Source organism: Phoca vitulina, unplaced genomic scaffold (assembly GCF_004348235.1).
Source record: "Phoca vitulina isolate PV1807 unplaced genomic scaffold, GSC_HSeal_1.0 scaffold16, whole genome shotgun sequence".
NCBI classification, from domain to species: domain Eukaryota; kingdom Metazoa; phylum Chordata; class Mammalia; order Carnivora; family Phocidae; genus Phoca; species Phoca vitulina.
This window is the reverse complement of record NW_022589719.1, coordinates 35,047,140-35,058,065: the sequence shown is the minus strand read 5'-3', so window position 1 is coordinate 35,058,065 and position 10,926 is coordinate 35,047,140. Positions and strand designations below refer to the sequence as shown.

The 10,926-nt window shown below is 61.1% G+C and overlaps 1 protein-coding gene across 2 annotated transcripts in view; it reads right to left on the bottom strand.

The window, feature by feature from the left end:
• The window catches only part of ANO1 (anoctamin 1), a 78,809-nt gene that overhangs the window by 24,662 nt on the left and 43,221 nt on the right, over positions 1-10,926 (bottom strand). For both annotated transcript variants that reach the window (XM_032414224.1, XM_032414223.1), the window contains 3 exons: positions 2,741-2,823; positions 800-811; positions 123-194 (listed from right to left, as the gene is read on the bottom strand). In XM_032414224.1, the coding sequence (XP_032270115.1) occupies positions 123-194; positions 800-811; positions 2,741-2,823 (167 nt within the window). The remainder of the gene's footprint in view (positions 1-122; positions 195-799; positions 812-2,740; positions 2,824-10,926) is intronic.

The following is a 10,926-nucleotide window of genomic DNA, read 5'->3' as shown; positions in this document are numbered from 1 at the left end:
GTTTGCTGAGCCCCTGGTCTATACTGTTGTGTGCACATAGTGTTTGCTGAGCCCTGGTCTATACTGTTGTGTACATACAATGTTTTATTGCTGGGAAAGCCAACTGGCAATGGCCACCATACCTCTTTGTTTTTGGATTCTTTCCTAAGTGACTTTTCCAAAACTCTGGCTTCATATTCGGCTCTGGGATGGTCCTGTGAAGAAACCAAGTCAACAAGAAGCCTTGTTAAGTGTGAGTCTAAGGCCCTCAACATAAGCACACATGACAAATTCAGTCCTTGCACTGGCCCTGGGCACCCTCTGGGGGGCAGTTCGTAGCTGGCTGCTTGTACATTTCCAATTTAGAACCCCCCCGTCCACGGCCTGTCCAGGATTCTCTCCCTGGTTGGGAACCCCAGCCCATTGGCATCTGTGTCCCGGAGGCAGGTAGTCTGTGCGAGGCTGCCGACCGCCCTGCCTCCCACTTTCTCATGGTGAACACCCAGCCATGAACTGGCCCCCGAGAATGTTCTATCAGAAGCCATGGGGGTCGAAGAGATGCCAGTAAGTGTCAGCGAGCACGAGCAGACCAGAGGCGCCAGGCCTCGGGGGAGCCCAGAGCAGGTCAGCGAAGGGCGCTGGAACAGAAGAACGAGGGATACGAGAGGCCCAGAGGTGGGGGAGGAAGCAGAGACCCCTGCCCGTGGTGGAGGAGCTGCAGGGAGCTGCGCGGCACAGACAGACGGGTCAGTGTGCGAGAAGGCCCCTCTCCCAGGGAGACAGGCTACAGGAAGATAGAGGAGTGACAAAAAATCCAAACCTTGACAGCCTCCTTCGGGGAACCAGGACGTAAAAACAAAAACAAAAAGATTTCATTACTTTGTGTTGTTTTTGTAAGAAATAGGCTGCATCCTCTAGAGATCATTTTCTTAAGAACTAGGAAGAAGGTGGATGGACACAGGGGACAAGGTGGACGTGGGGAACCAGGACCGGCTGAAGTCACCATTGCGCGGGTCACGTTTGCAGCTCGTGGGGTTTTGGAGGCCCCCCAAGGGCGTGATGGGTGAGACTCAGGGAAAGGGCCCATAGGCCGGCCCACTGGACACAGGCTTCCCTCTGCGCTGGGCACCAGCCCCGGGGTCAGACTCCGGGAGGCTTCCCCTCAGTCACCAGCTCCCCAAGGAGGCCCTGGCCAGCCACGGGGGGCAGGAGGCTCACTCGGGGGACTCACTGGGGCCTGCCAGGGACCCATGTCCAACGGCTCTGATCACCACCCCGAAACCAAGAGCCTGAGCCGTCACGGGGAGGAGATCCTGGGATGGGTTCCCAGGGGGTTAAACAAAGGGGACCCCCCCGCCCCGACCACACGGTGGAAAGGACATTCTAAATCTTCTAAAATAATAGATGACTGCTTTTTGTTCTACTCGAATCTTTCTAATAGAAACAGTCACAGGGAAGGCGGCTTGGCCAGGTGGATGGCTGACCCAGACCGGGCCCTGGGGGCAGAGCGTCGGGGTCTGTGCGCGGCCACACCCCTAAAGAGCTGCTGCAGGTGGGCAGGGGCGGATGCAGCCACCTGTGGATCAGGACAGCGGGACCTGCTGTGGATGAAGTTTGCGCCCGGAGGTGGCTAGCTGGGTGACCTGTCTGGGGCATCGGCTGCTGCTGGGCCCTGCTCCTGACCTACCGACCCTTTAAGAGCCCCTCAAGCCCCATCGAGTGAGGACTAGGAGAGGCGAGGACACTGAGGCCCAGAGGCTTGCCCCAGGTCACACAGCGAGGGTGGTGGCAATTCGGGATGGGACTCTGCAGCCTGGCCCCTGAGATCTGTCGTCACTAAGTTGCTGCGCCTCTCGTGGCAGACCCTCGCCCCCTCGTCCATGTACGACACCGTCAGGACAGAGCCTGCACACTGGCTTCCTGGGTGGACGAGTGCCCGGCCCTTCAGTCCCAGGAGGGCACGTGTCGTGGGGGGCCATACAAGAGGAAGGTGAAAAAAATCAGTGGAAGAGATTTCCATGTCACGATGAAAGTGCCCAAGAGCTTTCTTCAAAAAAAAAAAAAAGCATGGGGGGGACACCTGGCTGGCTCAGTCGGTGGAATGTGCGGCTCTTGATCTCAGGGTTGAGAGTTTGAGCCCCATGCTGGGGGTAGAGCTAACTTAAAAAAATAAAAAATAAGCATGTGCTCTATAAAAGTAAGTAGAGGCCAGGGGGCCACCCCCGACGGCTCTGCTCTGTGCCGCGGGCTGTCTTCCTCCTTATTCCCTCCCACCCCCGGGAATCCCGGCTGGAGCTGGTGGTTTGGGGGTGGGGCAGTGGCAAGGCTTCTCCCGAGGGGCCCTGGGGCCGGGGTCCCCCCGCCAGCCCGACGGCCACTCGCTCCTGGACGCCCCTCTCCTTGGCACACAGAGACACGCAGCACCTGGCTGCCCTCCTCTTAGGAAGGCCTCGCTCCCACTTCCCCACCAGGCCTGATTGCAGGTGGAGAGTGGGCTCTGGGGCGCGGGCGCGGCACCCGGGGCAAAGGCTGATGGCCACCTCAGGGCCTTGGCCTTGGGGGTGGCAGCGGTCCCCTCCCAGACCCGCCAGGCTGCGCCAGATGTGCAGGGGTCCGCGCGGGGAGTCTGGGCACGCGTCCACAGGAGCTTCAAGATCCAAGACTCCAGCAGACCCCCAAAAGATCGCCCTGGCAGCGGCCAGCGACTGAGTACCGGGGGGATGGGGCAGGGCACAGGGAGCGCGGGGACCAGCCTGCTCACCTCCTCCTCCTCGAAGCCCGTGAGGTCCCAGTGGTACCTGAGCCGCATCTGTTTCCGCTTCCAGTGCTCCATGAAGGTGGCAGCTGTAGGCGGGAGGAAGAGCAAAGTTGCCCAGGACAAGAGGGCACTCTCGTCTCCGGCACTGTCCGGCCCGTGATCTGACATGCCCGACCAAGAACTTCACACCAGTCCGCCTGTTCTGCCCTCCTGCAGACACCACGGGACAGGGACACTCACCTTCCCATTTTACAGATGAAGAAACTGAGGCCCAGGGTCATCAAGTCCCGGCCAAGTTTACTCAGCCAGCCGGTGAGGGGCCAGGCAGCTTGGTCCCAGAGCTCGTGCTCCTAACATCCTGCTCCATCAATCTTGAGGACCCCAGGACACAAGTGGGGGTCCTGAGGTCACAAAGGCCGAGGCATGGGCCAAGGCCGCTCACTCAAGCTTCAAATCCCCGCAGACAGTCTGGCTGCTGAGCTGTACTCTTAGCCGCTACGTCCTGCTTCGTATCCTCAATAGACTCAACATAGTTCAAATGCTGCCTCCTCCAGGAAGCCCCCGATCATCCCCCTCAGTGTCAGGAAAAAACCTGACTCCTCTTGGGACCTCGCTCGCTCATGGTGTGTCCCCTCTCCCGGTACAGGGGCCCTTCTGGTGTGTGGGGCGGGGACGCCGCCTTGTCCATCTGGATTCCCGGCACACGGCCCAGCACAGACAGGTGCTAGGAGTGCTCACCGGATGGATGAACGGCTCTTGTGAGCACACAACCACGGAGATGCAACTGGCCGAATTGGTGAATATTAAGGCTCCCCCGGCCCGAGGGACAATTGGCAGAGGCTGAGCGTGGGGGGTCAGGACAGGTGCGGTGCTATCGTTAAAGAGAGCTCAGGGCCCCTGGGCGGGTAGGTGCCCACACCGTTGGAAGAGCTGTCACCTGATCTTACTGAAACCTCACAGTCACGGGAGGAGCAATCGAACGGCTTGTCTGACAAGCGGTGGCGTCAAGATGGAACGAGATGAGGTCTGGCGCCCGCCCAGCAGCAGGGTCCGTCACTGAGAGGGTGCAGCTTTGGAACGGGCAAGAAGTGCGTCTGAGTCTGGCTCATCTCTGGGCTCAGAGGTCTTCCGCCGGTCCGAATCGCCCCCCTCCCCATGAAGGAGAGGTGACAACAGGGCCCCTGAGATCGCCTGTCTTTGGGGACAGCGGGCGCACCCGAAGTATGAGCTGCCCAGCCAGCCGGGCCGGCCAGGGAACGGCAGCCTCTCTAGGTCTTTCGAGTGGGAGTGATTGAATCCTGGGGACCGGCCGCCCCGGCCGTGCGGGAGCGGAGAAGCCAGGTTGGATGGAGAGAGGGCCGGGGATTAGGGACAGCAGGAGGCCAGCGCCGGTGCTGGGTGCCGGGACACGGTACACCGGAGCCAGGCGGAGCGAGGGCCTTCCCGCAGGTGTCAGAACCACGGGCTCGGCAAAGGCCCCGCCGGAGAGGCCGGGAAACGGGGAGGTGGGGAGCGGTGCGCTGGTCCTCCCCTCGGTCGCCCTCTGACCTCCCACCGGCCTTCCCGTTGGCAGAATCTGCCGGGAAATGGGAAAGCAAGGGAGCAGGGAGGCAGCTCCACGGGGTTCAAATGCGCACTCAGCAGACAGGCACCGAGCAGGAGTGCCGTGGGGAGCACGGCAGCGGGGCCAGACGCCCGCCGTGGAGAAGCCGGGCCCGGGAGTAGGCCGGTCTGGGCCGCACCACCTCCCAAGGAGCGGGACACGAGGGGGTTTCCTCGGCCTCCTCCCACATGTCCTCCGGCCACCGCGGTGGATGGAAGAGGTTGGCCTGATCCCTGTTCTGGAAGGCACCTCCCGCCTTCTCTCTGTCCTGGCCTTGCCGCCCCGGGCAGCACCTCTTCTCAGTCCTGGGGCCGAGCGAGAGTGGGAAGGTGCGGGAGGGCTGACTGCACACACCCAGGGGTTGGCCTGTTTACCTGCCCTGTCCCTGCCTCCCGTGTCCTCCCCCTTCCCTGGCGGGCCCATCCCCACCTCCATCTCAGGGCCACCTGCCCTCCCTTCACCCGCCCGCGGTGTGATAACACAGCTAGCTACCTTATGAGGGCTCGCCACGGGCCGCGCTCTTGCTCGGGATTCGTGGACGTGGGCAACCTGACCCTTGCCACGACACTATGCAGTACGGATGATTTCTGCTCATGGATTTACAAGCAACCCCCGAGACTCAGAAGGTTAAATGCCACGCCCGAGATCAACTGAAGGTTAAGAGCAGGACTGGGATCTGAGCCGAATTCCATTTGGCCCCAGAGCTTACACTTAACCGCTGTACTGACCGGCCCTCCGTACGGATACTTGATGTTCTTTAAGGGAATAATAACCACAGTCATACTAAGCAGTCTGACGATTAGAGCAAACCTGTATTGCCATTTAATGGATGAGGAAAGGGAGGCACAGAGTGACTACGTTGCCCAAGGTCCCACAGCTGGGCAGCCGCTCTTCGATCCCAGGCACGCTTGCTTAGAATGTGCACTGTGAATCTTAAGGCAGATACGGGGACCCTCTCCCAGAGGGATCTGTGCCAAGGACTAAGACTGGAGCCCGGTGGCCAGGAGTGGAGGTGGTACACGGCCAAGCCTCGTTTGGCTTGATTGTGTTTAAGAAATAAAGATCTGTTATATAAAATAATTAATTTTCTGCTTCTTTAAAAATTGGAAGCGTTGGTACCGGAAGGCTGGAGCAGAGGAGAGACCCTCTCTGTGTCACGGTTCAGGGGCACCTTCTCCGCCTGGCCACAGACCCCACCACGCCCCACTGCCGGACTCCATGGCACTGAGTCTGCATGCCTGCTCTGGAGTAAAGGGGTCCAGTCACGGAGCTCAGGCTTGGCCAGCAGGAGCGGAGATGTGAAGGCTCATGCTGAGCCCAGGGCGCAGGCCCCGCGTCTCAGCTCAAAAAGCATCATGAGCAACGGGGCTGGGTAAAGGCAGGAGGAAGTGCGAGCGTCCGTGTGTCCGTCCTTCGCAACTGTGCTCCTGTGCCCCCACCCCCATACCAACCACGTGGACGGCGGTGGGTCCTGCAGGTTTCCTCGTTTTCCTTGGAGGCCCTGCCGGCGGGTTGCTTCTGCACGCCCCCTCTTTCCACCCCAGCCTCAGGCCCTCCATGTAGGGATAACGCACTCCTTTCTACAGATGCATAAACTGAAGCTCTGAGCAATCAGGTGACCGACTAACAAGTAGCAGAAAGCTGGTCCGGTGCCAGGACTGGCCGGGGCCGGGGTGGTGGCATTCCCCCCACTGAGGGCAAGCTGTGTGCAGAGCCTGGTCAGCGTACAGAAGAAACAGCCTCGATGACCACACAAGGGGGCCCCAGAGACAAGGCCGGGGCCCCCGAATCCAGAGCCCAGCGGGCAGCAGAGCACAGACAGACACCTACAAGGAAGTCCGGGCCAGGGCGGAAGCAGGTGGTTGAGCTATAATTCTTCTTTCCTCAAATATCTGTCTCAACAACACAGTGTTAGACAAACACTTTCTTGTAGGGCAGCTCAGAGGCAGCAGGTGGGAGCGCCGGACTCTGGGTCGACCCTGGATCACGTCCAGGTGTGGGCTCGGGCACGTGACCACCCGGCCTCCGCAGGCCCCGGCGCCCCGTCTGCACAGGCCGGGGCACCCCACGGGCCAACCCGCAGCGGCACTTGGGGGCACCACAGAGTCTGCATTCCCAACAAGCCCGGCAGGCCGGTGGTATGCACGCAAGGGTCTGGAAGCGCTGACCTAGCCATCGTCTGTCCTACTTCCCTCCATCTGCCTCTTGTCTTGTCTCACCTCTGCCACCCACTCCCGCGCCCGGAGCCCTGGGGGCAGGCAGGGCTCGGCCGCTCACACTCCACCAGCCCGGGGGCGCATCCTCCTTGACATGCCATCCCCGAGAGGAGAGACCAGCTTCAAACCTCTGGCTCCCAACACCCCAAGCGTCTGCTCGCCGCACACATCTCCTCCTCCGAGGGGGAACCAGAGATGCCTCCCCCTGGGAGCTGCAGGACCGGCAGGGGCTCTCGGAAGAGACAGGGCTCAGGCACCAAGGCCTCTCTGGGTCACCAGGCACCCTCCTTATGTACCCCCCGAACAAGAGTTCACTCGTGAGCTGCCACTGGCCGTTGAGTTCCAGCAAGAACCTCAGACTAGCTCTCACTACACCCCCACCTGGCTTGGGGTGCTCGGCTGGGCACGGCCCCGGGAAGGGTTTCAGCCACACCTCCACCGTCTCCTTAAGGTCGGAGCCACCTTCCTGCAGCTTCTTGCAGCCGGGCTCAAATCAAACAACCTCCTTTGTTCTGCACGGAACTGACAAGCCATTAAAACCCCATTATTATGCCATAATTTCAGAAAATTGATCCCAGCAAATAGCTAAACGGGGCTCAAAGTTGCTTTGTGTGACACCTTATTTGAGGCTTTGAAACGTCATACATCGCAGGCGGCAGCGAGCTGGCGTCTCTGGGACCCACGTGTCAGCACCCGGGCCGGCGGACCCCACTGGGGAGCGGACGCGAGGTTGGAGCCTGGGGCGGTCACCCCGCCCGCTCCCCCTGCAGGCCGCAGCCGGTCCAGGGCCCTGGCACTGTGCCCGCGGAAACGTTAGCCGCTGGAGGACAGGAGAAGAAAGGACACGGGAAAGAAGACATACCAGTGGGAAAATGATCCCCTGGAGGGATATGAACAAATCACTAGTAAGGGATTTAAAGGAAACCGACCTCGAGATCTCTGCTAATTATGCTTGACAGCAATTGTGCAGCCGTGGGGACCGGGGACTGAGGGGGCGTCCCCCTCTCCCTGCCGGCTGGGCCTGGACCACATCGCCACCTCCCAAGCCCCGCAGGCTCTTTCCTGTTGCTTCTGTCTTGATTTACAATACGCTCCTTTTTTCCTAAAGGAAGTGCTTCACGGGAGCTGTTCGGCTTTTTTGTTATTTTTTTCCCCCAAATGAGAGTGTGTGGACTGAACTCGGCGCTTGACAGACAGGTGCATTGTTGTCTCCTGGGGTGGAAGTGAAGCTAGAGGAGGTGTGTGGGGGCCAACCAGCAGAGGCACAGATCTGCCCCTTTCCCTACATCCTGGGGGGATGGAATCACGTTTGTCTCTCAAGGACGGGGTGCTGGGAAGGGCTGTTCTGCACACAGTAGGTGCTCAATAAAGCACAAACCCAGGAGCAGGTGCACAGCATTTGACGAGATCCCTGTGGTACTGGTTGGCTGAGCGGCGTCCCTGCCGGCCAGCCCCTCACGACGGGCTCCAGGAAACCCTCTGCTCCCCCAGGAAGGCGCAGAACAGAGCTTGGAACACATCCACAGGGAGAGAGGTGACCAGAGCGCTAGTTTAGGTCTGGGAAGCAGACGGGCTGGGCAGGGTCTGTCGGGTCTGTTAGAGATCTGGTGGCTGTGTGATCTCGGGCAAGCCACACCCTCTCTGTGCCGCAGTGTCCTCATCGGAGAGTAGCAACCGACCCTCCCTCCAGGGCTACTGGGACGTCGCTGTGGTCACCTCTGCAGGGCTCCCGCCCAGGGTCTGACACACAGTCAGCCCTCGGTGCGGGTCCGGAGGGGAGAGAGGCGTGTTTGGGGACAGATGGGGAAGCCGTCCAGGTCATCCGTCAGGAGTAAGAAAGGCCTGTGTCGAGCAGGCACGTCACCGAGAGCCGGTTAACCATGTAGGCCAGGGAGGAGGGACGAGCGGCCGAGCACGGGGCCTGGGGAACCAGAGTGCTGGGACTCGAGTCTTGCCTCTGCCTCTCAGTTCTGGTGTAAGCTTGGGAAAGTTGCCTCGATTTGCTCATCTGTCAAATGGGGCAATAAAGCTATCCACCTCCTATGGTCACTGGGGGCATTAAGGAGTCACCGCACCTATGATGCTCAGCACGCTGCCTGGCGGAGCGCAGGGTTCGGCTAAGGGAAGCGGGTCTTCTCCTCCAGACGGGGTGAAGGGACATATCCGACAGAGGCCCCTAAGCACAGGGTTATATTTGAGCGCCAGCCTCCTTCGGTCCAGGCTGTTCTCACATTTCCAGTAAGCAAGCGCTCACTGAAGCGACGTAACAGCTAACACAACGTGACCGCCGGCACCAGGCACGGCCCCAAGGACGTCACAAGGAACGACGCCTTCGGGGCCCCAGCACTGCTCCAGGCGGCTTGCACTATTACCCCCATCTTACAAATGGGGAACCTGGGGCCCAGAGAGCAGAAGCCACTTGCCTGAGGTCACACAGCTGCTAGGTGACGGGCTAAGAGGTCTGAACCTGGGTCCGGCCCAGAACCTGGCAGCGCCGTTAACCGCTTCCCTGTATCCGCCCATCCTGGTACAGAGCTCACCCGGCTGAGTATCGGCTCGGACCCAAGTGTCAAGCCGGCAGCCTGGACAAGCTGAGCTCCACTGGGGGCTCGAGTGGGCTGCCCGGTGAGCCTTCCCGGCTCAGGGCAGGGACCCAGGAGGCTGTGCGCCCAGCCAGCAGGTCCTTGTTTCCGCTGGGAGCTTCCTGGGCCCAGACCGGAGAGGCTGGGGGGTAGGGGACAGCTGACCTGTGCTGAGGTCCTGAGGAAGCCAGGGAGGCTGAGAATGAGGAGCAGAGAGCAGTGGGGGGCTCAGAGATGCCCGGCAGACACAGGGTCCAGAGAGGCGAGGGCAGGCAGTGGAACCACACAGATCAGCAGCCCCAGCAAGTGGTCCTCCAACACAGCTTGAATGCCTCCCGGGGCAGGGCGCTCACCACCTCCCTAGTGCGACACAGTGCTCACTGCTGGAAACCCTCCCCGTGCTGAGCTGGTGACCTACGGTTTCATTTGCGGCCTCGTTCGGAAGACTGCCTTTGCCCTCCAAGAGACACGACGGCGTTCATTGTGAGGCTATGCTTATTTCTGCCTGTGTCTGTCTCCCGCTCTGAGCAGCCGTCCGGGAACGCAGGTTTCGCCTCCTCGCTCTGCGGCCGCACCTCGCAAGGCAGAGTCAGCACAATCCGTGGCTCCCAAGTGCCTGTCTTTGCCAATATGTGTGCACCGATGCTGCTCACACCCCCAAGGCACCTGCCGCAAAGTCCCTCTCCTGGCCCCCCGGTCCTCGCTGGAGAAAAGAGGTTTCAAACCTTCTCAGTGGAACTCCCGTGTTCCCCAAAACCCACAGATGAACCCCCAAATGGAAAAATGGGTAAGAGGGCTGCGGCCATTTTAAAGCAAAGCCAGGACTGGGTGAGGCAGGGGAGGCGTGCATCGTGCAAAACCTGCGGACCGGCTCAGGGGCGGGCAAGCGTGGGGTGGGCCCTGAGAGGGGGCTCCAGCGAGGGCGCTGTGTCCAGGCACCTTGCTGCACCCTCGTCCTGGGGTAACCGTCCTGTCGGGTGGGAAACCCAGTGTGAGAACCACGGGGAGACTGTTGGGTTTTAAACTTTTAGGGCCCAGAACCTTTGCTCCGATAAGTGGGACAGATGAGCCCAGAGCCGCGGCCACTCGGGAGGGAGGGCTGGGCTGGGCTGGGTCTGGGCAGGAGCTCCTGGGAGCCGGGGTGCATGGACAGTCCCGGATACTTTCTATTATCCGAGCGTGCACAGGCTGCAGGCACTCAGGGCCATTCCGAGCCCAGCGAGCGAGGGACAAGACTGGCCCGCCTCCTCCTGACCGCTGGGGGGGGGTGACAGACCCGCCCCTGTCAGACTTGGCCACGACCTGCGTGCACTCTGGGGTGACGGCCTGAGAAGGAAGTGCCGCGCCCCACACGGCCCGTGCACGTTCCTTCAGGGGACAGCGAAGGTGTTAGTACTCAAGACAAAACTTGCAACGGCCGGAAGCCCATGGAGATTTCAGGGCTCGGCAGCACGACTCGCCACGGACAGCTTTCAGCTGGAGGCCCGGTAATTAGAGCCTCAGACGGCTCTGCGCCGAGCTCGGGCCGCTGCTGGCTTCCCTCACCGCGCGGGAGAAAGGCGGCCCTGAGTGGTGCCTGGCCGAGGAGACAGGCCACGCACCTCTAAGTTACGCTCTGTCGGGGCGGGGGGGCTGGCTGCAGGGGACGTGTGTGTGCCAGCGACGCAGGGGGCCTGCTTCCTCCCCACCCGGAGGCCGAGACCCCTGGTTCACAGTGGGGCGGGGGCTGGAACTGTACCCCCGGGCTTCACAGGAAGCCCGCTCAGCCATGCCTGCCAGTGTCTTCAC